This window comes from Odocoileus virginianus, chromosome 6, assembly GCF_023699985.2.
Source record: "Odocoileus virginianus isolate 20LAN1187 ecotype Illinois chromosome 6, Ovbor_1.2, whole genome shotgun sequence".
NCBI classification, from domain to species: Eukaryota; Metazoa; Chordata; class Mammalia; order Artiodactyla; family Cervidae; genus Odocoileus; species Odocoileus virginianus.
The window spans coordinates 71713283-71738760 of record NC_069679.1 but is presented as its reverse complement, the minus strand read 5'-3'; the positions used below and the strand labels follow the sequence as shown (position 1 = coordinate 71738760).

Here is a 25478-nt window from a genome sequence, read left to right as displayed (position 1 = left end):
AGAGAAGTCTAGTATATGCATTTTTAGATTTAATTGCCAGATTATCTGCAAAACGCATGTGTATGTAGCAGACTTTTTGACAGCTTGCTTCCAAATAAAGACAAACTTTTAACTCCTATGAACACCAAATGAAGAGTGCCTATTTCCCCATACCTTCAGTAGCAATAACAATCAAGCCTTGCTCACTGAAAGGCGAAAGACAAAAGGTTTTCATTTCTATGTCTGATTACTAGTAAGGCTGATTTATTACCATTTATATTTCTTTTTCCTCCTCCATATATGTATACTGCTCATCAGTTCAGTTCAGTCACTCAGTTGTGTCCAACTTTGCAACCCCATGGACTGCAGCAGGCCAGCCTTCCCTGTCGATCACCAACTTTTGGAGCATACTCAAACTCATGTCCATTGTGTCGGTGACGCCATCCAACCATCTCATCCTCTATCATCCCATTCTCCCCCTGCCTTCAATCTTTCCTAGCATCAGGGTCTTTTCCAATGAGTCAGGTCTTTGCATGGGGTGGTCAAAGTATTGGAGCTTCGGCTTCAGCATCAGTCCTTCCAATGAATATTCAGGACTGATTTCCTTTAGGATGGACTGGTTGGATCTCCTTTCAGTCCAAGGGACTCTCAAGAGTCTTCTCCAACACCACAGTTCAAAAGCATCAACTCTTTGGTGATCAGCTTTCTTTATAGTCCACCTCTCACATCCATACATGACTAGTGGAAAAACCATTGCTTTGACTAGACGGACCTGTTAGCAAAGTAATGTCTTTGCTTTTTAATATGCTATCTAGGTTGTTCATAGCTTTTCTTCCAAGGAGCAAGCGTCTTTTAATTTCATGGCTGAAGTCACCATCTGCAATGATTTTGGAGCCGCCCAAAATAAAGTCTCTGTTTCTCCATCTATTTTGTGATGGGATCAGATACCGTGATCTTAGTTTTCTGAACACTGAGCTTTAAGCCAACTTTTTCACTCTCCTCTTTCACTTTCATCAAGAGGCTCTTCAGTTCTTCACTTTGTGCCATAAAGGTGGTGTCATCTGCATATCTGAGGTTATTGATATTTCTCCTGGCAATCTTGATTCCAGCTTGTGCTTCATCCAACCCAGCATTTTGCATGATGCACTCTGAATATAAGCAGGGTGACAATATACAGCCTTGACATACTCCTTTCCTGATTTGGAACCAGTCTGTTATTTCAGGTCCAGTTCTAAGTGTTGCTTCTGACCTGCATACAGATTTCTCAGGAGGCAGGTCAGGTGGTCTGGTATTCCCATCTCTTTCAGAATTTTCCACAGTTTGTTGTGATCCACACAGTCAAAGGCTTTGGTGTAGTCAATAAAGCAAAAGTAGTTTTTCTGTTTATCTCTTTTAGTAATTTGTTTCTGAGTTATGTCCCTTTTAACTTCATAAGCCCCTGCGCAAAGATGACACGCAAATTTGTGAAACGTTCCATATTTTTAAGAATGAAACTAGAACACTTTCTAACACCATACACAAAAATAAACTCAAAATGGGTTAAAGATCTAAATGTAAGACCAGAAACTATAAAACTCCTAGAGGAAAACATAGGCAAAACACTCTCCGACATAAACCACAGCAGGATCCTCAATGACCCACCTCCCAGAATATTGGAAATAAAAGCAAAAATATACAAATGGGACCTAATTAAAATTAAAAGCTTCTGCACAACAAAGGAAACTATAAGCAAAGTGAAAAGACAGCCTTCAGAATGGGAGAAAATAATAGCAAATGAAGCAACAAACAAAGAATTAATCTCAAAAATATACAAGCAACTCCTGCAGCTCAATTCCAGAAAAATAAATGACCCAATCAAAAAGCGGGCCAAAGAACTAAACAGACATTTCTCCAAAGAAGACATACAGATGGCTAACAAATACATGAAAAGATGCTCAACATCACTCATTATCAGAGAAATGTAAATCAAAACCACAATGAGGTACCATTACACGCCAGTCAGAATGGCTGCTCTCCAAAAGTCTACAAGCAATAAATGCTGGAGAGGGTGTGGAGAAAAGGGAACCCTCTTACACTGTTGGTGGGAATGCAAACTAGTACAGCCACTATGGAGAACAGTGTGAAGACCCCTTAAAAAACTGGAAATAGAACTGCCATATGACCCAGCAATCCCACTCCTGGGCATACACACCGAGGAAACCAGATCTGAAAGAGACACGTGTACCCCAGTGTTCATCGCAGCACTGTTTATAATAGCCAGGACATGGAAGCAACCTAGATGCCCATCTGCAGACGAATGGATAAGAAAGCTTTGGTACATATACACAACGAAATATTACTCAGCCATTAAAAAGAATACATTTGAATCAGTTCTAATGAGGTGGATGAAACTGGAGCCTATTATACAGAGTGAAGTAAGCCAGAAAGAAAAACACCAATACAGTATACTAACACATATATATGGAATTTAGAAAGATGGTAACGATAACCCTGTATGCGAGACAGCAAGAGAGACACAGATGTATAGAACAGTCTTTTGGACTCTGTGGGAGAGGGTGGGATGATGTGGGAGAATGGCACTGAAACATGTAAATTATCATATGTGAAACGAATCGCCAGTCCAGGTTCGATGCATGATACAGGATGCTTGGGGCTGGTGCACTGGGATAACCCAGAGGGATGGAACGGGGAGGGAGTTGGGAGGGGGGTTCAGGATGGGGAACACATGTACACCCATGGTGGATTCAAGTCAATGTATGGCAAAACCAATACAACGCTGTAAAGTAAAATAAATAAATAATTTAAATTAAAAAAAAAAAGAATTCTTTATATATTAAGATATATCTGTCACTGGGTATATAAGCCTTTGCCTAGTTTGTTTTTTCACTTTGTTCATGGCAGTTTTTGCCACACAGAAGTTTATTATTCTGTATTGTTGAATATGAACTTAGATTATTTAATAAGGAAAACATTTTCTTACTTTTTTCATCAAATATTATTTCATGTATATATTCCTATGTACCAAGTCAAAGGCCTAAAAATTAACACTGTATTCCATTACATTGATATATTTATAATCTTCATGCTATTTACTTACTTTACATATTTATTTATAAGAAAAAGCATTGTGGGAGGGAGGTTCAAGAGGGAGGTGATGTACATATACTTATGGTTGATTCATGTTGTTGTATGGCAGAAACCAATACAACATTGTAAAGCAATTATACTCCAATTAAAGTGTTTCCCTGGTTGTGCAGTGGATTCACCTGTCAATGCAGGAGACTTGGGTTCGATCCCCAATCTGGGAAGATTCCACATAGATGCAGAGCAACTAAGCCCACGAGCCAGAACTACTGAAGCCTACACACTGCAGGGCAGCACATCACAATCACTGAGTCCACATGCTGCAACTACTGAAGCCCATGCACCTAGAGCCTATGTTCTGCAACGAGAGAGGCCACCCCAGTGAGAAATCTGAGCATGGCAACTAGAGAGTCGCCCCTACTCGCCACAGCTAAAAAGGCCTGCACAGCAACAGAGACCCAGCACAGCCAAAAATAAATAAATAAATAAAATTATCTTTAAAAATAAATTTAAAAAATAAAAAGTACCAATAAGACTTTATAGATACTGTCTGAAAGTTGTCTGTTGAAAGTGAAAGTCACTCAGTCGTGTTTGACTCTTTGCAACCCCAGGGACTATACGGTCCATGGAATTCTCCAGGCCAGAACACTGGAGTGCATAGCCTTTCTCTTCTCCAGGGGAATCTTCCCAGCCCAGGGATCAAACCCAGGTCTCCCGCACTGCAGGTGGATTCTTTACCAGCTGAATCACAAGGGAAGCCCAAGAATACTGGAGTGGGTGGCCTATCCCTTCTCCAGTGGATCTTCCCAACCCAGGAATCAAACCAGGGTCTCCTGCATTGCAGGCAGATTCTTTACTAGATGAACTGTCAGGGAAGCCCTAGATGTTGTTTGGATTTCCACAGTTAGAAATGTGAGGCTCTTAAGCTTGCACTGCAGAAAAAATGAGAAGAGTAGCTGAACTGAAGAACTGGCAAGTGAAGTGGAAAACTTGAAAATATTTATTAATCATACGCAATGTTTCCAACAGCATGCCGAATTCTATCCAGCACCTGCCCAAGCTTTGAGATTGCCCAGAGTTAGAGCTTTAACCAGTACTCCATCATCAAGGAAGGCTGTCATTTCCCTGAACAGTTGACATAACTGGTGAGAGATAATATTACACATTTATGGTGCTGTTATGTGTGGCTTGAACCTAGAGCTTGTTTTTTTTTTTTTAAACAAACTATTAAGATCTGTGCCAAAGACCTCTGACTTACTCTCATGCAAAAACAAGCATGTTTTTCTGGAGGTCACCCCAAGATTTTAAGTTCTGTTTTCTCTTCACTTCATTTTGATATGAGTGGGAAGGAAAACCAATTCATTACCATGAACAGGACAATATCATCATCCAAAGGCTGACTGACTAAGCCTGTGAACCTCATTCAGCTTAAATTTAGATCACACCTTTCACTTATTTTTTTCTCAAGGTCCCAAGTACTTAATCACCTTTAAACATCTTCTATGTTTGCATTCTGTTTAATTTCATAAGATTTCTCACACTTTAAAAAAGTGACCCACCATCATCTAGAAAATGAGAGGGTTAGTTCTACCAGCTTATGATTTCTTAATAACTTAATAAAGTTCTCTGCATTTAGTCTTCTGAATTCAGAAAAGATACTGCAAATGACCTTGTTTATAAAGACCAGACACATTTTAATGCTGTAAATTTAGCAGAGCTGAAGGTAACAATCTGCATGTATTCCTCAGCAATTGCTTTACAGAGTATTATCATTGACCTTTTAATGAATTTCTACTTTAAGACTTCTTTTTTAGTTGGCAAATAACTGATTTTTTTTCTTTCTATTCTAAATCAAAAAGGCTGCTGACAATTAATTGCCTTAAGGACTAGAAAATTTGGGTCAGAATAAACTAATGAGAATTAAAATATTGAATATTCAATTTATAAATCTAATTGCTTTTCTTCAAGGTCACCTTCCCTTTAAATCGTTATTCAAATACAGTGGCTCTCAAATTATGGTCCCTGGACCAGAAGCATTGGCAGGATCTGGGAAGTAGTCAGAAATGCAAATTCTCTGGCCCTATACCAGACCTACAAAATCAGGAATTCTGGGTTTCGGGCCAGAGAATTTGTTTTAACAATTCTTCCAGGGGACTCCAATTTGAAAATCACTGCTGTAACATATTTTAAAAGGCTTAATTAACAATATAAATTAATTTTAGACTTACTTTAAAAATCACTTCTTTGTATCTCAGAAAAGCAAAAAGGCCTCAGCTAATCCATGATAAGGGATGTAAGTTTATATCAAATCAAAACATGAACTCTACCCATCAAAATTTTGCACCAGAAAATAAAACTTTACAAATTAATAGGCAGTTCAATGGTTAAGAATCCACCTACCAACTTGGTCCAGGAAGAGTCCTACATGCCATGGGGCTGAGCCTGTATGCCACAACTACTGAAACCCTCATACCTAGCTCCAAAACAAGAGAAGTCACTGCAATGAGAAGCCTGTACATCACAACTAGAGAGTAGCCCTGTGCTCACAACTAGAGAAGTGCTCAGTAAATGACGACCCAGTGCAGCCAAAATTAAATAGAAAACAAAGAACTTCAGTTATTTAACAGCGTACAAGCTTTGCCCTTCGTCAAAAACACTTGAGTTATTTAGTCAGTCTACCTTCCAGTCTCCAGTCCCTCTAGACATGGCCAACCAACAGCAAAAACATGAGGTCCACTCTAGCTTCCAGCAGAGGTGGTGCGTAAACTAATGGAAAGCAGTTAACATTTTTGGTTGAAGCAGGACACGCATTCTTGAGAGAGAAATAAATAAAATGGATTCTCCACTTGGTTCTCATGACATGCCAAACTATCATTTGACAGCGGTTCTACATAAAAATTGGAGCTCTGCCCCACATGGTGACAGCAGTGTAGATAACGACATGGTGTCAAGAGCAGTGATGTGATGGCCAAGGAGTGGGTCTAGAGAACAGGGCACCCTCTCACACAAAAGATGAAGTCCTTATGCAACTGAGATTCACTTCAGATTTTTATTTGCAGAAACAAAATTTAAAATTTTCTCTTGCTAATGTGAGAAAAAAAACCCCAAAACCTCTTTGTTCTTTGGCAGGGAGATTTGTACTGAACTGGTTTAGAGACACTTGGTCATTAAATTCTAAAGTCAGCTCAGAAACATGAATAAGGTTCTGGCTTTAGAGATTTTATAACCTAGTAGGGCTAACAAGCATAAAAAAGTCAAAACTGAAAACTAAAAACTGAAAAGGTGAAAACAATGTAATTCCTCTCATTTGTTACGAGCCGGAATTAAGATGTTTTATATGGGCTAGTTTTCTAGAAAATGAAAGTTTGCTTAAAGTTTCAGTCCAAAAAGTCAGTATTTTTATGAAACCTCTTTATAAAGCACGGTAAACATTTCAGTCTTTTAAATGGAAACTGACAAACACAACTGAAGCTTTTATCAGTGGCAAGGACAGAATATAAATTCCAATGACCAAGACCTCAGGCTGTCATGCTTTTCCGGTTTCTTTGACATCAGTTGCTCTCATTTCCCCACTACTGTTCGTTCAGTCGGTCATCATGGGCACCTTGAAGGCTTTTGCTCCTTTCTACAGATATTCCCCTCCTAGCATATTCTCCTCTTGCGACCTTCCTTCACATCCAAAGATTTTCCTCTTTAAAAATACATTTCTTTTTAAATTATGAGATTACTGTATTATTGAACACGTGGAAAAAACAAAGGGGAAAATCACCCAAATCACCCATCTTTTCCTTGTCGGGCTTTTATTGTATGGACATAAAACAATAAATGGAACAGCTGAACATTAGCTGGACTACACAGAAATTTCTAAGATAGTTTACTTCAGTTCAGTCTATCTTTATAAGATATAGAAAACTTTATTTTCATATTCAGGCCTGCTGAATATTTCTTTTAAACATTTTTTTTTTTGGCCATGCCATGCAGCACACTGATTGGATCAAACCCACACCCATTGCATTGGAAGTGCCTAGTCTAAATCAGTGGACCGGCAGGCAAGTCCCCTTAAGACTATTTTTAATTGAAAAACATACAATGATTTTCATTTTTAAAAGGAAAGGATAATTCACCTATTTACCTAGTCTGTAAGGAAGTTATTCACTCTCTCTTCAGCTTCAAAAATATTTGTAAATGAATATTCTTTTCTTTCTGTAATATCTAGTGTAAAATTGCATGTTTGTGTACTCTAAAGATAGTCATACAGATAAGTACTTTAATAGAGCTATTCAAAAGAGGGGAAGACAGAAGGAAAACTTGCTCATTTATGATAAATGTCCCCAAAATGCCAGGCCCTAAAGCTGCATAATGTTTGTGAGAGCACCGAGTACGAGTCCAGCACACTGAAGACATTCAGTATGCTGGTTTCATCTCCTGAGAGCAGACGAGTGACTTTTAACTTGTTAGTTGTGGATTCTTTTGTTTAAAGGGATACATGGAAGATCGGTATGTGAAACAGACAAAACAGGAGCAGCTCTGGCTAAGGAAGGAGACCCAAGTCTGCGATTCCCACTTTTCTTCTCTCTTCTCTGAAATAAGTTTGAAAATGAGTAGAAAGTCTGCAGCATCCAAACTTACACAGCTGTACCCCAAGAACCTTCTAATTCAGCCCAGTCTAAAAAGGCCATTCCTGGGGAACAGCAAAAAGGAGAAAGTCAAGCTGCTGACACACAGCAGTGAAGCAAGTGTGTTGTCAGAACACTCCTTATTAACCATCCACCCAGACATGAAGGGCAATAGCCCCTCTTCCGTCCCCATAAACCCCTCAGGTGTTCTCTTTCAGGGTTTCCCTTGATATTCATTTTAAATTGATCTCACTTGTTTACAATGCTCTAACAATACAGTGTGATCTGCTTCCGACGTCCCCAGAGAGCCCCCGTGGATTTACACTGTAGGACAGCTCTTCTTCCACCAGTCACGGCTTCCCAGTTGGCTCTACTCGAATCCTAAGCACCCATGGAAGTGTACTTTGGGAAGCCTTCCTCCCACATTATACCCTTAACTGAATTCTCAATCTCTGGCCACCCAGTGCTGTAGTTGCCGCTCAGTCCATGAACTAACCCTCTGCAGATCTGCCGGAGAGTCCTCCAGCTTCTGTGGCTGCTTGTAGTGACATGCACACACTCGCCCATGAGACAGTCCATGCTCTTTCAGACATACAGTACTTGCGAGCAAGTTTCTCTTTCCTGATCCAGAACCTCTTTCCTTCCACCACTGGCTCTGCCCTCTGGTTCGCACAGGGGAAAGCTTGGCCCTGCTCCCCACCCCCTGTAGCCTATACGGCTTACAGTTGGCCTTGTGTTTTTCCCCATTCTGGCTCCACCTCTAAAAATAATACCACCGCCCCAGTCGTCTCAGGCCATCTGTGAACTCTGCCTTCAACATGTAATGATTAGCTAGCAGAGGAGCAGGCAGCTCTGGTCTGTGTGTGGAGCTGCCGAGGCGCTGCGTTCCATGCACAGATTACATCCCTTTCCTTCTTCTCTCTTTGACCTCTCCCAGGACTGCTACACTCAGCCCTGCATTCATCACTCTGTCAAGGAGCACTTACTGAGCACCGTCAAGAACCAGGCTGGCCAGGCACTAAAAAACTAAAAGCAAATAAAATGTACTCAGCCCACAGAAGAGTAAGAGCAAGCTAGGCAGAGTAATAAACAGCTGGCGAAGTTGGAGAAGGCATCAAAAAGGGAGGTGATGTCTGAGCCAGGGAGGAACTGTATCAACAATCAAGACTCACGCAGCCTTGCGTCCCCTGCACCAAACGGGACAGTGCTTTCCCTTACTTGAAGTTCAGCAAATATGTAAATTTGGTACAGATGACAAAGCCTGCTCAGTCCCATGCCTCTCCTGGAGGTGAGGGAGGGTGGTCAATGAATCCACAGTCTGAAAGGGTAGTTGCAGAGGTTGACACTGTACCTGGCTACGCACAGTATTGCTCAGGTGGTTGTCCTCGGACATCTGTGCATTCTGGAAGTAGGACAAGGGTGCGGGTAACTCTGTCATTGGAACAACTGTATAGATATACTTTTTCACAGAAAACAGAGCCTCTTGGGGTTCTGAAAAAGGGAAAAAGAAAACAATCTTTTGTGCATTACAATTATACTTTTATTTTGAAACACTTTCACAAATGACTTTCAGCAAAAACAAACCTTTCTTTCATGTGTTCTCCTCCAGGGCACGCTTTCTAAGCACCTCACAGGCTGCTGTCACTTGCTGGCTCCTGGATTAGGTCTGGAACAGATTTTACTGGGTTACCCAGAGTTGGTTAAGTTCTAGTAAATCCATTCACACCAGTTAAACACTTACAAGACTAATTTGTAAACCAGAAATGCATTACTATGCCAAGACCTTCAGTTGACAAACTTCTGTCAGCTCAAGTTACTTTTTGGTAATGAGCAGATCTGCTTGAGAAACCAAATATTTTCAATCACTATCATATCTAATAATTTCAGATCTAGAGCAAAGGGTGCTAAGTGATCTTAAAGAATGTTCTTGTCAACATTCCTTTTCCGATCCACCTTAATTTATATCACCATAAAATTATGTTTTGTGCTTTTAATTTTATCATCTCATTTTTTCCTTTACCACAATGCTCCAAGGCAGCAGAACTAGGTAACATATATATTTTACAAAAGCAGAAGGAGACCCAAGTTCAGTGACTTGCTTAAAAGCATTCAACTGGGCAGACCAGGACCAAAACCACAGACTCCTGACTCCCAGCCTCTCCTTTGCCTCCTCACATCGCCTTGCTCACACACATTACTCTGTCTCCCAGACTTCACCCTCCCATGTGCCTGTCTAGGTACCTGAATGTCCATCAGCCAATTCCTTAGGACTTCAACTTTGCTTTTCATTCAAAGTCTTCAGAAATGGAAAAGAAGAAAAAAATGGTTTGCATACCTAAGCAATACTCTAATTTAAAGCGTCTAAAACATTACCATGTACATACTTATATGAAAGCACGTTGTCAATGTCATTTCATTTCAGGATCTTCTATCCTCAAATATTATTCTGCTTTTTTTTTTTGCTTTCTTATTCTAATGATTTTTTCCATAAAAAACCACATAAAACAACTTTTTCCTTTAGTAAAGGTATTGATTTTCAATTAACCCTTATCACCTGTATTTGGATCATTTAAATCATGACAAATTCATAATCAAGGTATGCTTTCTTTTCTATCCCATGTATTTTTGGAGGGCCATGCCATGAGGCATTGGGGTCTAAATACTCTCACCAGGGATCAAAACCATGCCACCTGCAGTGAAGACACAACTACTTAACCATGGGACCAACAGGGAAGTCCCTATCCTACATGCTTTTAAATCCTGTGCCCACTTTTAGCCTCCCCTCCAACTTCAGCCCATAGTAAGGTGGCGTGAGATCAAAAGATTGCAAATTAATATTAACTAAAAAAGATGTAATTATATAATGAGATAATTCTGCCTAAAATATACAATATTAATTTGTTTTAAAAAATAAAATGAATAAATAAGATTATTTTAAAAATAAAATGAATTAAAATTAACAGTAGACTCAATGGTTACTTTATGGAAATTGATCACCAGAAGGAGGTACACAGGAAGCTTCTGGAGTTATTGGTAATGTTTTGTTTCTTGATCTGGCTGCTAGTTACACAGAGGTGTCAATCTGAAAATTCTCTTGAGCTCTATACCTATGATCTGTGCACATTTCTATATACTTCAATTTCAAAAGTCAAATAGATTTTTGAAGGTTTAAACCTATATTTAGGGTTTCGTAACATGTATGCTAGCTTACCCAAATAGGAGGTGGATTCCAGCAGAACAGCTGTATTCTCAAAGTATTGAAAGCAAATGTTCTGACCTATGCTTCTAGATTTTTAAAAGTTGACTATCTCATTGAGAAGCTAAAGGCAAATGAGAAAGAAAAAGATATACCAAACTGAATGCAGAGTTCCAGACAATAGCAAGAAGAGATAAGAAGACCTTCTCAAATAAACAAGACAAAGAAATAAGAGGAAAACAGTAGAACAGGAAAGACTAGAGATCTCTTCAAGAAAATTGGAGATGTCAAGGGAACATTTCATGCAAGGATGGACATGAATGTTAAAGACCTAACAGAAGCAGAAGAGATTAAGAAGAGATGGCAAGAATACACAGAAGAATTATACAAGAAAGGTCTTAATGATCCAGAAAACCACAATGATGCGGTCACTCACCAAGAGCCAGACATCCTGGAGTGTGAAGTCAAGTGGGCTGTAGGAAGCATCACTATGAACAAAGCTAGTGGAGGTGATGGAACTCCAGGTGAGCTATTTAAAATCTTAAAAGATGATGCTGTGAAAGCGCTGCACTCAATATGCCAGCAAATTTGGAAAACTCAGCAGTAGCCACAGGACTGGAAAAGGTGTTTTCATTCATATTAGGTATTGTAAGTAATCTACAGATAAATTAATGTATACAGGAGGATGCGTATAGATTATACGCAAGTATTATGCCATTTTATATAAAGGACTTGAGCATCCAAGGATTCTGTTAACCATGGGGGGGGGGGGGGTTGGTCGAAGTCCTGAAAGCACTTGTCCTCCATCCCCGCCCCCCACCAAAGGATAACTTTGGTTTTACATGTAAAACATTAAGGCTAAAGAAAGGTGAAAGAATCTGCCAGTGTACAATTATAGGGCAAGTAACAGCAATTCCAGAAGCCAAATATTCTGACACCCACCCAGCCCAGGTCTTTTGCCAGTTCACCTGAAGAAAGCTCATGCCTCTAGCGATGCATTAAAGATCACAATGCTGCAGGGTGACACTTCCTGGAAGAACTACCCCTTATATGGAGCTCAGTAGGAAGTGGAGATAGGCAACAGGGCTAGCTAGGTCTCCAGTCAGGCCTGGAGAACAAACAAACATTGTTGGTACAAAGAAAGGGGCAGGCAAAGCTAGATTTGATTCAGGGCCAGTAACAGCTGAAAACAATTGATGACTGCATGGAGAAGGCCAATGACCCACTGTCCCAGCAGTGTGGCAAAAAGACACTACTGGACCTTATAACACTATGAACAGTGCCCTGAGAACAAGAAAAGACAGTTGTTGGGAAGTGGGGATCTTTCACATGACCTGAATTGCAGAGGGAGTGGGAGTAGGGATCTAAGTGGATTTCGGTGTTTTCTCTCTCTGGCCATCTGCTAAAGATTTTTTGAGACTGATAAAGCACAACACTTGAATTCACTGCTATCCATTTCCTTTTTTCTCAAAACACTTGCTCAATCAGATAAAAAGAAAAAGAAATCCTTTTCTGATGGGCAGTTATAATTTCTTTCTATTATACATGAAGACTAGAAGCCCCAGGAGAATACAAATAATCTCGAAGTTTAAATGTGCTGAACAGAAAAATCTATCTAACCAGAAAACCTTCTATCCATCAGCATTTTAAAAAGTATCACAGGACCAATGCTTGAAATCCCCAAAAGAAGCTTATTAAAAATTCATTTAGGGACACACCAACAGAAAAGTATGCTTCTGTCTCTCACCACATCCCAAGGTAACAAACTAAAATTAATAATTTGAAATTAATCTAAAACGTCAGGAATACAGCCTAGAAGGACTCTCAATTTTAAGAGATTAGAGAGCAAATAATCTCCCCAGTCCCACAAGAGGCTTCGTGAAAGTGACAGACCCTAAAAAGAGCAAGCATAGCGATACATCCAATTTGGTGATTTTTTTTCCCCTGCTTCCTTCCTTCCCACTCTACTGTGAACCATCTGTGGTAGATTAGATTATTATTCAGCATATATTCACTCCCTCCCCCAACATGCCCGAGAAAGGATGTTGAGGTTGGCTCTATGAGTTGCTTTGGCCTCAAGGTGGGTGCAGTCTCCTACCCACTCCATGCCTTTGGGCTCAACCTGACAACTTCCTTTGGTCATGGAATCTTGGCAGATGCAGCACAAACAGTTAAACTGTGTTTGCGCAGGGGGCCCTGCCTTCCTGTACTCCTGCTGTTCCCTCAAGAACTTATTTGGGTAGTCACTGCCCCTTCAGCCTGGGGCCCAGAACAAGGGCAAAGCAGAACTGCCCAAGCTGTCACCTTTAAGAAGAGTGAGAGCTAACGCTCTAAGGCACTGAGTTTGGAGGAGGTCTACTATGTAGAGTTATCATGGTTGTCTTTAAATAATAATGGTTATGTGGGCTCAGAAGGTGCAATAAAAAATGAACAAAGACATAAACCTAAAATCCTTTATCTGAAACCCTTAGGACTAAACAGGTTTAGAATTTATATATTTTTTGGATTCTGTAAAGGTCAAAGTGAAAGTCGCAGTCGTGTCCGACTCTTCGCGACCCCATGGACTATACAGTCCATGGAATTCTCCAGGCCAGAATACTGGAGTGGGTAGCCTTTCCCTTCCCCAGGGGATCTTCCCAACCCAAGGATCAAACCCAGGTCTCCCGCACTACAACATGAGGCAAATGCCATGTTTTATAATGCTCCCCCAGGGTATTAGATAGAGCCACAAAATCAAACACACTAATAAATATGTAGTGAAACATACAGGAAGTCTTAAATTACATAAAGAGGTTCAGGTTAGAGTTTGCCGTCAAATGATTTAGGAGCTTTCGACCTGAGAATTGTGGATATGGGACCATGGTCCTATATTATTACTTATATAGTTAAAGAGATTCTTTTCCTCTCAAATTTCCTTTCAGTAACTCTACATTAAAGATGTAATTAAAATGAGTCATTGTGGAAAATTTGTTGTGGAAATGGCAGAACACAACTAATCTTTAACAAAGAAAAGGACTATTCACAGTTAATTTGTAAATCATTGACTATTCTCAGCAATGCATTCTCTTGTTCGCTTTAGATCACCTTAAGGACCTGTACAAGGCATAGTCAAACATTAATACCCTTTAATCAACACTTGTTGGGATTCTTCTACACAACCACACACTGTGGCAGGTACGAAGGGTGCTACTGCATCCGATGATGCTTCTGGTCACTTAAGGCACTTACTATCTAGAGGGGAAGACAGACAAGAATGTTTTTACATTAATAACATGCTGAAATTAAATTATTCAGCTGTACTGAGTTACATAAAATACATTATTCAAATTAATTTCACCTATTTCTACCTTTAAAAAATTTGCTCATCAGGTGAGATGGGGAGGGAGGCAGGAGGGGGGATCGGGATGGGGAACACATGTAAATCCATGGCTGATTCACGTCAATGTATGGCAAAAACCACTACAATATTGTAAAGTAATTAGCCTCCAACTAATAAAAACTGGAAAAAAAAATTTGCTCATCAGAAAACTTAAAACTGACCTTTGTAGCTCTTACATGATGTTTCTATTGGACAGTGCTGCTCTAAAGCTTCAGTTCTTTCTCTGACAAACAGGCTTAATACTGAAAATCCCTAACAACCTTTTCCTTCCTGAAGCTTCCCTCCCTTCCTCAGTTCAGTGACACTGCACCATGGAGGTTCTCCTCCCACCACTCATTCCCCTCAGCTGGTTCCTTATCCTCTTCCACCCTCTCATTATAAGTGTTTCTAGGCTCTGCCTGGGCCTCCTTGTCCCCCTCCTTTTCTTAGGCTTCTCCTCCACTGTTCCAAAGTCAACTGGTAAGGCTATTTAAGGGACACACGTTTACAGCTCCAGGCCTGTCCACGGGATATTTCAACTACTGGCACTTGAAAAGTGATACTTCCAAACTGATTTCTCCTCTTCCAGACTCTCCTTTACTCTTAGCTTTCTTATTCCTATGACTGTTTCCCCCATTTTCCAAACAAAGCCTCCTAGTCAACTTCACATTTTATTTCTTGCTTCTCAATTGACCATCATATTTTCCTCCTTTCTAAGCCTCTGTCACCACCAAATTTTCATTATATCTCAACCGGATCATGCAAAAGTCACCTCAAATCTCTCACTCATTCTAGACCTTATGTACCTAAGGAAAAGTTCTTGTCACAAAACTTATTAAGAGCAAAGCTCAAAACACCTTCCAAATCTGCCTGGCATTGATCACACAAAGGAGAGGCACTATAAATTTTTCAGAATACATCCAAAAGAAACAAGTCTCCCCTGAAATCTGAGGTAAAGCAGTGGGAGAGCAGCAGCTGAGGGAACCTGGATCTGAGGGAGGGGAAGGGGAGCACAAAAGCCTTGCTGACAGACAAACTTTCTATCTTTCCTGCTGGAATGATTCTCAGAGACCAACTCCAATCCCCCAGTTCTCCCCAGATGGAAAGTCACACAGCAGTCTAGGACCAGAGGGAGCCACTAACTTAAATTCAGCACCAGGCCATATCCACCCAGAGGAAAGTTTGCCCAGAGTTGTGATAACTATTTACCCAAGGAAGATGAGCCAACGAATGTAAAAACAGACGACAGATGCAGCTTCTATCATCTACTTTTCTCTGGAGAGAGGAGGGTAAGAAGTGAGGAAATCCATGCACTCAATAAATAAGCTTCTTTTTCATTGTTAAGGGCTTGTTACTAAATGGAGGTGGGAGGGGGTTTACGTTGGCAGAACTCTGTAAATGAGTTAAAGGAGGATTGAAACTGGCTTTGGCAGGTGACTGATATCAGCCAAATGCAGTCGGCTCCCAATCTCGTTCCTGTTTTTATCCTCCTTCATAAGAGTGATTTAAAGTGCACACTGGGTACCGGTCGCTTAGGATCCAGAGAGCCGCTCTTCGTAGTACACGCTCTGATATAATGCCCTCCTCAATTCTACTCCGAGGGTGAAAACCTTTCCACGGTGAAACGTAACTGAAGTAACAAGATGCCTTTAACCAGATGTTCTCCACCTGCCTCAAACTTGAGAGAATACTTATGACTTTTACAACGTACTCAGCCATATAGTGATTTGCCTTCCATTCTTATCTCCCATAGTAAACCTTGAACGCTTTATTCCGCTTGTCCAAAGCAGGCAAACAACGCTTGTAAAATTATTAAGGTGACTTTCCTACCAGAGAAGCATATACTTATTTGAAAGGAATCTGCGGGATCAAAAAGCCAAGTATCTAAAATACAGACAAAGCACTGGACATATAACCCTCGCGACAGTCCTGATTAAGGCAAAAGCATCAGACCCCAGTGCTTTCCGCCTCGAACTGAGACAGAAGGAAATTAGCCCTGAGTGCCACTCTCTTCCCCCGGACAAGGACACACTCAGGGGACGAGGCGTGGAGTTTCACCAGTTGCTCAACAGGACCCAGCGCAAGGCGCTTCCTCTTTTCTCCCTCTCCAACTCCAGGCAAGACGGTCAATCCCCGCCCAAGGCACCTGCGCCCTGAACTGTCTTCGGGAAACCAGCATTTCCGTGCCAAGGCTGAGGAGGGAACTCTCTCTTCACCGGACTGCGAGCCGCGCCCGGCGCCGGAGAAACGGGCCGCCCCTCCTGGTTCCCCACACGGGGTTCCTCGGTCCCCGCCCGACCGCGCCCCGCGCCTCATCCTCGAGGACACCGGCTCCGCGGCCCGGACGGCGACAAAGGGCCCGGCCCTGCCCGCAGCCGCCCGTACTGGCGCCGGATGTGAGGCGCGTTCCTGTCACCCCCAATTCCCCTTCGGACACCTACCCTTTCCTCGCCGCCACCACTACCGGCCTCTAGCAGCCGAGGTTCCTTCCCGAGCATCCGCTGTTTTGTTTCCGATGTGAAATCGCGGCCTTTGGAGCTGATGGCCCAGGCCCCACCCAAAAGGCTTCACTGGTGTCGTCACTTCCGGCCCGGGCGTCGTTGGTGACCCGCCCGCCGAGGGGCGTGGCCCTGGAGGGGTCCCAGCGGCGTAGAGGCGGGTCCCAAGGGGAGGGGGCGGAGCTTCCGGTGGTGGCGATTGAGGCGATGGAGCTGGCGCTTCAGTCGGGCTTCTGACCTGGAGGGACACCCCCGCCCCTGGCTCACCAACACCCATCCCCGTGGGCGCCAGCGCGGGAAGGAGGTTATCAGAGATTAGAGGCTGCTCCTGAGCTGAGGATCAAGATTTCTACGTAAACTAGACCCAGTGTGTGCTTCTCCCGGCCTACAAGTGATAGTACATTAAATCTAACGTTTATTTCTCTACAGGACCTATTTGTACAGCGTTTCTCAATGCACATCAGCGGCATCGCAATCAAAAGGAAAAGCTAACAAATTGTAAATCCCAGTGCCCTCCAGCCCCTCCCTAATGAATCAAGGCTTTTGGTGGGTGAGGAGAACCTTAGAAACTGCATTTTAAACAAACATCGTCTGGGATTCTTGGGTTCCAAGTTTAAGAACCTATCTTCCTAAATAGTAAGCTTTCAAAGCATGACTGTCTCATTTTTGTAATACCCAAATGTTACAGAGTAACTGGTGCACAGTGAGTTGGCCTATGATCCTTTGATTTTTTGCATCTGCCAGCTTTCCATTCAGATGGCTGTAAAAACAGTACCAGTAACTAACTCCTTAAGTAACAGACCACACACATACTCATCTGAAAGCTTGTGTGTTAGTCTCTGCGATCCTATGGAATGTAGGCCATGAGACTCCTCTGTCCATAGCATTGTCCAGGCAAGAATACTGGAGTGGGTTGCCTGTGCCCTCCTCCAGGGAGTCTTCCCAACCGAGGGATTGAACCCGCATGTCCTACCTCTCCTGCACTGGCAAGTAGGTTCTTTACCACAGGCAACACCTGGGAAGCCCCTTAACAATGAATCAGTTCAGTTCAGTTGAGTTCAGTTGCTCAGTCGTGTCCGACTCTTTGCGACCCCATGAACCACAGCATGCCAGCCCTCCCTGTCCATCACCAACTCCTGGGGTTTACCCAAACTCATGTCCTTTGAGTCGGTGATGCCATCCAACCATCTCATCCTCTGTCGTTTTACATGATAGTAAAACGAAAGGTGAACAATGGAGAAATGTTCAGATGCACAGGTAGTTAATCAGAAAACTGAAATCAGTAACAGCACCTGGCCAAATGAGACTTTTTATTTCTCTTAAATTTTCCCAAGATAACCCTTCGTATTCCTAGAGCATCATTCCCAACCCCTTTCTCCTCCCCTCCCCAATACATGGATTTAAGTAGGTTTTACACACAACTTTATATTTAAGAACAAAGTAGCATTTGTTTTTCCATTAACAGGGAATGTTGGTGAAATAAAAAAGTTGACACCCCCCAAGTAAAATTTTTAAAGTTCTCTTCTCCCACTTCCCTCCTCAAACTTCACAAGGGTAGGAATTTTTGCCTGTTTGTCCACATATATTACAAGTGCTGAGAACAATGCCTAGCACATAAAACAGTTCTATACATTTGTTAAACAAGCATAGGCTAAAAACCCATCCATCTGTGAACCAGTTGAGTCTCTTTGAATGCAACCTGGGATGTAAGTAGAAAGTCTTCAAATGCTGACAAACTATCTTAGGAACAAACAAAAACTTTGTGCAAAGATATTCATGGAGTATTATTAATAGCAAAAATTGGAATGTTAAATGTCTTACAATAAAGTATTCTTCACCCACCACAGAATGCAATTAAAATTGTAAACATTATGTGTAACAGAAAAATTCTTATCTTGTTAAATTAATAAACATCTTTAATAGACATTTGTGCATATGGCAAAACATATTCCTGCAAAAAGGAAATAAAAGTGATTTTAAAAGCAACCACTGGCAGAATAACTGGACTACAGATAAATTTTCCTCCAGTATTCTGTATTTCTTCACCTTTTAAGGTATACAGAAACCCAGGAAGCACTGAGGAAGAACCAGTAAAGACACAGACTGGAGGAACAAGGCTAAAGTGACATCCCAGGGGAAGACTGAAGGCAAAAGAAGAGGGTGGCAGATGAGTTAAGTTAAATACCAGCACTGATTCAATGGACATTAATCTGAGCAAACTCCAGAAGATAGTGAAGGGCAGGGAAGCCTGGCGCTCCAGTCTATAGGGTCACAAAGAGTCGGACACAATTTAGCAACTGAGCAAGAGACCCAATAGAGAGCAAACGCCCAGACTGCCAAGATGTAAACTATGGTGTAGCCTCTTACAAGGGTGGAATCTCATTTGGGATTATCGTCAGTCACCAGTAGAAAGTAAATGTAAAAACATTGAATGAGACTTAAGAAAATGTTGGGATTCCCTGGTGGCTCAGATGGTAAAGCATCTGCCCGCAATGCGGGAGAGCCGGGTTCGATCCCTGGGTCGGGAAGATCCCCTGGAGAAGGAAATGGCAACCCACTCCAATACTCTTGCTTGGAAAATTCCATGGATGGAGGAGCCTGGTGGGCTATGGTCCATGGGGTTACAAAGAGTTGGACATGACTGAGTGACTTCACTTTTTCACTTTAAGAAATGTGAAGCACACATAAAACTGTAAGCTAGTTTATGGAATCTCAAGTGTAGTGAAAAGGGAAGGGAGAACCTAAGGTTAATTTCCTGTGTTTTTCAAAACTTATTTCAGACAGAAGGAAGAAAGAAGATAATGAAAATACCTGAGCAAGGTTCAAGAAATTGCAAACTAGTTAGAAACCAGAGACAAGTGGAGTGGGGGAGGTCTTCTGAATAGAAAGCAAAGGTTCAAGATGCCTATCATAAAATGGAGAGCTGGAATTGCAGATTATACCTAAATGAAAGTTAAGATTTTGTTAACATGAGATTATTGGCTAAGTAAGGGGGAAGATCAAATAACTTTCACTCATTCATACCTACCTAAGACAGCACTGGAAGTTTTTTGTGTTTGTTTTTTCCTGTGCCACACAGCATGTGGGATTTTAGTTCTACAACCAGGGACTGAACCTGTGCCCCTTGCAGTGGAAGCAACAGTGTTAGCCACTAGACTGCCAGGGAAGTTCCAGCACTGGAAATTTAAGAACAATAAAAACCGCAGTGTTTGTGATTAAGAAGTGAAGTTCAGTAAAAGAATGAGAAAAATAAAATATAAGGTCCAGACTACCTGCAGTTGTGCATTTATATTTTCCCCAGAAACGTCTGGAACTTGGGAGAATGGAGAAACAAATGACAAAAAAAAAGGAAAAAAGTGGCAAAAATCAGTAATAAGCAGTGAAAGACGAGGCAGATGGGAAATTCAGGATACCGGACCTGTCAGAACTACTTGGGGAGAGGGGCTGTTCAAAACTAGAAAGGCTAGAGCAGTCACTAGTCCATAAAGTCAGGACCAAGGCCACTTCTTTACACTATAGATTCCAAGGCAAAGCAATCCAATTTATTAACACTTCCCACATAAAGACAGTTTGTCTTTATTTATACATCACTGCCCTGTTTGCTATGGAAGTAAAGTAGGATCTAGCTCCTTAAATTTAAACAGCTCAAAACAAAGAGCTGGCTTTATCTTACTCATCTTGTTATTTTTCAGTCTTAAATTCTGTATGACTGTCAATATTTTATTAACTCTAATTTCCTTCTTAACAAAGAACCTGGACCCCCTTTATAAAGAAGACAACTTTGCCACAAGAATATACTCAAAATGAAACGTTCACATCTAGCATTTTCACCCATGGTAACAATCAAACAGTTTTTAATTGACAAGGAAAAAAAATGAAACTTCATGGTTTCTAGATTCTAAATGAAGTGTTTACTAGTTTTTCCTTTTGTGACAAGAAAAAAACAGGAAAAATCGTTTAGAACTATTTTTAAATTCACAATACTTTTGCTTCAAAGATTTGCTAAAAATGCTTTCTATAAAGGAACTTTTATTAACAAGCACTTTCCTCTGCCTTTAGGTGGCTATTAGCAAGACCATACCTATCCAAAATAAATTTCTGCAATCAGAATACTATTCTTTAATCTGCAATGTCCATTCAATATTGGTAGCCATTAGCTAAATATGGCTGTTGAGGACCTTTAAATATGAATATTGGAAATAAAAAACTGGATTTTAAAATTCAATTTAGTCACACCTGACTTCTGAACACTTGAAATATGGCCAGTGTAATTGAAAACTATTTTAAATTTTAATTTTAATGAATTAAACTTGACAGTGCAGACCTATACCATAAATTATAATCCAATATCCAGGCCCTTTAAATATCCAACAAAAAGAACATTATAGCACTGTTGCACTGGGTAGCTAAGACTGTGGGATCTGGGGAATTTCCTGACTGCCCAATGGTTAGGATTCTACGCTTTCACTGCTGAGGGTCCAGATTCTGTCCCTAGTCAGGAACCTAAAATCCCATGTGCCATGCAGCACAACCAAAAAGAAAAAGACTGATTTGTAAGGTCTACATATTACCACCTCTGCTGAGAAGCTTCCTCCTATCCCTTGCCTCCCAACCTTGAAGTCAGCGCATCAAGTTTGACAGTTCATATAGTGTACATTGTATAAGTGATCTTCTCATTTTTTTCTCTACCACTAGACTGTCAGCTACTACAGGGATTTTGCCTTATTTATGTCTATCACTCCATCTAGCTTAAAACATGAATGGCACATATTAAGTGTGCTTCAATGGCAAATATGTCATACACAAAAAGACAAAAGGGCTACCTGACTTAATAATCCAGCTACTACTCTGTGCAAGAGAATCTAGAAGCCATTTATTCAAATAATACACGATGTGGCAGAGTAGATAGACTTGTGGAGTGTCATTTAAACAATGTGGCTTGAAAAGAATTTTTATTCATTTTTATATACAGAAATTATTTTCTTCCTGGATATTTTAGATTGCCATTCCTAATTTAGTCTTCATGAGTCAATAAAAACAAAAGGCAAAGGACCTTTAAAGATTAAAATTATGCATTCAAATGCAAATAAATATTTCAATAATTTAATACAATCACAATTCAAAAAATCTACCAGTTTATCAAAATACTATACGCCAAGTTCACCTTGGTTTCTAGTGTGAATGTAATAGTTCCTGGGTTTAAAAATATGTGTGAAAAAAAACCTGTGTGTACATTTCCTAGTTTTCTTCCTGAAACTTAAAGACTATTTCTTAGCCTATTCGGAATTCCTTCTAATACCTTTTTATAGCTAGTGGCATTCACAAATCAATTTCACCATCTTTTGCTAAGCAAAACAATTTCTCAATTTCATATTAATAGAAGGCTAAAATATGACTTGGAAAAATGTACAACCATTTTGACATTAAAACCTTTCAGCAGTTTTTGGGTAGAAAGTGGAAACATTCATAGAACTTATATCAAAGAGCTGGGTAAATAAGCTTCATACATACATTGTATACCTGCTGGCATTTATCTAAATTTAAATTTTCTTCATATTAGAGAAAAAATGATAATAGTGTTTAGTCCAGTTTGACTCTTGAGTTCATTGTTTTCTCAATTTGTCTACCATATCTACTATTCATGCCTGATTAGTACCTGAAACTGCACTCTCCACAAAATAATCATCAGCCTCTACTATCACATATGGGTAAGTGTTCTGATAAGATTCAGAATGAGTAACAACATAATGTTCTCTAAAGAGAGTATGTTCTGGGGCTGGCTGGGAATAAAGTCTAGAATATTGGAGCTGTTCTGGGGCATCCTTTTGGAAGATTACTTTTATGGTTTATGTACCTATCATTTGCCTCAAAAACTGGTTTTAATATACTTAAAAAGAAAAAAAGAAAAAAAATTAAGCTGCATTTATGCAGTCTGATAGGATAAAATACCAGTACTGACACTGTGAACTGCCAATCAAAGTAGTCCTTGTATCACTTAGCACTGGCAACATGTGGGAGCTGGTCAGAAAGGCAAAGTCTCAGGGCCACCCTAGCCCCTACTAAGTCTGCATTTTAACAAGATCCCCCAGGTGATTCAGGTGCATGTTAAAGTTTGGGAAAAAACACTTTCTTCCTGCAGACAGATGTACACATTTAAAATTATTTTATTTACAGGGTGAAGAAAAAGCATATTTATTTCCTAGCTGCCACATCAGAATAGCTGTCAAGACTTTCATGTAATTTTGTAACAACTTGAATGGGCAATATATGGATTAACTAAGGGTTCCAATTTGAAATTAATCTACGGACAAATGGTAAAGACAACCTACAAAGTTCAAGGGATTTAGTAAAAATCTTCTTAAGTGTAATATTCCTGACACTAGAATATGCCAGCTTATTCTTATGCTTATAGATATCCAGTTCTTTACATACAAACCTGAAAAATTCTGAAGACCCTGAAGTTTAAGCTTGGTGGCAAAATCTGACTCGAACTGACATTTAATGATTAATGTAGCAAGCTTTAACTCAATGATCAGTCAGATCAGATCATTTGCTGCAGGATTGTTAATATATAAACCTGGGATTCTGACACCAATCTCACTGGAGGTATTATGCAGTATATAGTATGTGCCCCTAAGGGCTTCACATGAGGACCCTTTTAAGGTAAATATGATTGAAAGAGCAGAAGAGACCAAAGCAAGGAAAATTAAATCTACCTGAATAAACTTCCATGTTAATGCTGGCTAAATAAAACCAACCTAATATGATGTCTCTGAAGCAATAATGTGTGAGAGAGGATAGAGAGGCATAATAAACTGCTCGAACAAGGAGTTACACTGGGGATCAATCTGAGAAAAGATTGGCAAATTAATTTGTAAATGGCAAGGAACATGTTTCTAAAACTTTCCCTTCAGAAACAAGTTAAAATATTTTAACACTGAAAGGGGATATATCTCCATAGATGTCTAGACTAATTCAAAATAAGGGAAATGGCCTCTTCTCACCTTCAGGTACTAATACTCAAAAATCCAGTCCATCAAAAATTCAGCCCATATTTTCAAGTTAAGTTTCTAGTATGCACTGCATAATTACAACATGATGCCATTTATTTAACAAGACTCTGAAAGAATGAGTCCCCAAGATCAAATATATACATTTTTAATACCTGATATATTTACATAATGGAGCCATGCACATCATGGCTCAGTGTTAAGAACAGTGTTTTCAAATGTCCTCTTAAGATGTAAAAAAACTCCTGTAATTCAAGTTCAGTTATGCTTTTTATGGTTTAACACACCCCCTCAATCTTTTTTAAAAATACTCAGACATGGGAATAGCTGCACCTAATTTCTGTTAAGAACTGTTTAAAACTTGGTACATTTTGGGGTAATTTTGCTCCCTGGTGAAGTCCTGATCCATAATAAAGAAAGCCTCATGTGTATCTCTAAGAACACAATCAGTACAGTTTTGAACGTTGATGAGAAGTAAACAAGGTGTGTGCCTGCATATACACACACAAGATATAAACCACTGACAAACACAAATGAGTGGTAACTGCTTTAAACAACTTACTTTATCCTTAGAAATTAGATGTAAACTGTGTAAACTGCCATGCTAAACTGCTATAGTATTTTGTCAAATGTTTTCTAGCCTGTAAAATTGCCTAATTTTATCTTTTGATAATTTTTTTAAAGACTTTTTTTCATTTATGCTTTCTGAATGAAGCTTTCTTTTTTAAAACAAAGGGGTACATCAAAAATTAAACTAAGGATCAATGAAGTGCAAAAAAAAAATTCATAAAATAAAGCTCTCCAGATTCTAAGGATCTGCCTCATTTCTGAACAATGAAATCAGGGGGGAAAACCACTATGATTCACACTCCCTTAAGGAGAGGCTGACACAGCCAGCTATCAACAGAAAAACCCATTTCATTCAATAGACTGTTGCTTGCCATAGGAGAATACCATGCTCTGGGAGACTAATAACCTAATTATCCCAGACATCTGGATTGGCACAATAACCATGTTTCCTTTACAATTCTATTCTTGAATTAGGAAATGTTTAAGGGAAATTTCCAAAGCAAACTAGGAAAAAGTAAGACTTTTATACATACACTCACACAAACACATTCATACAGAGATACAGTAGGAATGGATTGTCTGCTAATTTTCACACTCTAAATTTCATGCCATCATGAGGGCCTGCCATTTTTGATCAAGAAGGTAAGGGTAATAGGTATGACTGGTTATTTTTTCAATTTAAAATCATTCATGTTGGTGCCTGTACAGTACAGTTCAATATTAAGTGCAATTCTGCATAAGAATTGGGGAGTCATTTTAATATTTACAAGGAACAAATCAGCAGAACAAGATTATATCAGATAGGCTGTGTACAGTAGCTGCGGCTTATAAAACATACCAGTAATTTGTACCTGGTGAGTATAAAGAGAACCATGGTAGGATTCAGATGTCTTTACAACCAAGGGAGTACACACGGCATCAACAAATTAGAGGACAAAAAAATTCACATTTTCTACATTAAAAAAAAAATTACAGATCTCACAAATGTCTTTGAAGACAAAAAAAAATTAAAGTCCTTTGAAGGATGGGAAAGAAGAAATCTGAAATGGAACTCTTAATGTCAAAGAGTTTTACTTCACAAGACCAATTTTCTTGGCTTCTGTTTCATATATCAATAATCTCCACATCTTGACTATAAAAACTTCTGCTTCTTCATCAAGTACCTAG

General features: G+C 40.0%; 2 protein-coding genes across 7 annotated transcripts in view; both read right to left on the bottom strand.

Annotated features, from left to right (window-relative positions):
* Positions 1-16823, bottom strand: part of PSEN1 (presenilin 1) — a 67708-nt gene extending 50885 nt beyond the window's left edge. Inside the window, exons 1-5 of one of the 5 annotated variants that reach the window (XM_020911197.2) lie at positions 16675-16823; positions 13998-14106; positions 9921-9975; positions 9264-9345; positions 9031-9170 (exon numbers count right to left, since the gene is read on the bottom strand). In XM_020911197.2, coding sequence (XP_020766856.1) covers positions 9031-9117 — 87 coding nt within the window. In that variant the 5' untranslated portion in view covers positions 9118-9170; positions 9264-9345; positions 9921-9975; positions 13998-14106; positions 16675-16823. Of the gene's footprint in view, positions 1-9030; positions 9171-9263; positions 9346-9920; positions 9976-13997; positions 14107-16379; positions 16503-16674 lie in introns of those variants that run through there. The other 4 variants (XM_020911198.2, XM_020911200.2, XM_020911201.2 and 1 more) reach the window with 4 other exon arrangements.
* A 1201-nt stretch (positions 16824-18024) lies between these two features.
* The window catches only part of RBM25 (RNA binding motif protein 25), a 53270-nt gene continuing 45816 nt past the window's right edge, over positions 18025-25478 (bottom strand). For both annotated transcript variants that reach the window (XM_020911186.2, XM_020911188.2), the window contains one exon: positions 18025-25474. In XM_020911186.2, coding sequence (XP_020766845.1) covers positions 25382-25474 — 93 coding nt within the window. In that variant the 3' untranslated portion in view covers positions 18025-25381. The remainder of the gene's footprint in view (positions 25475-25478) is intronic.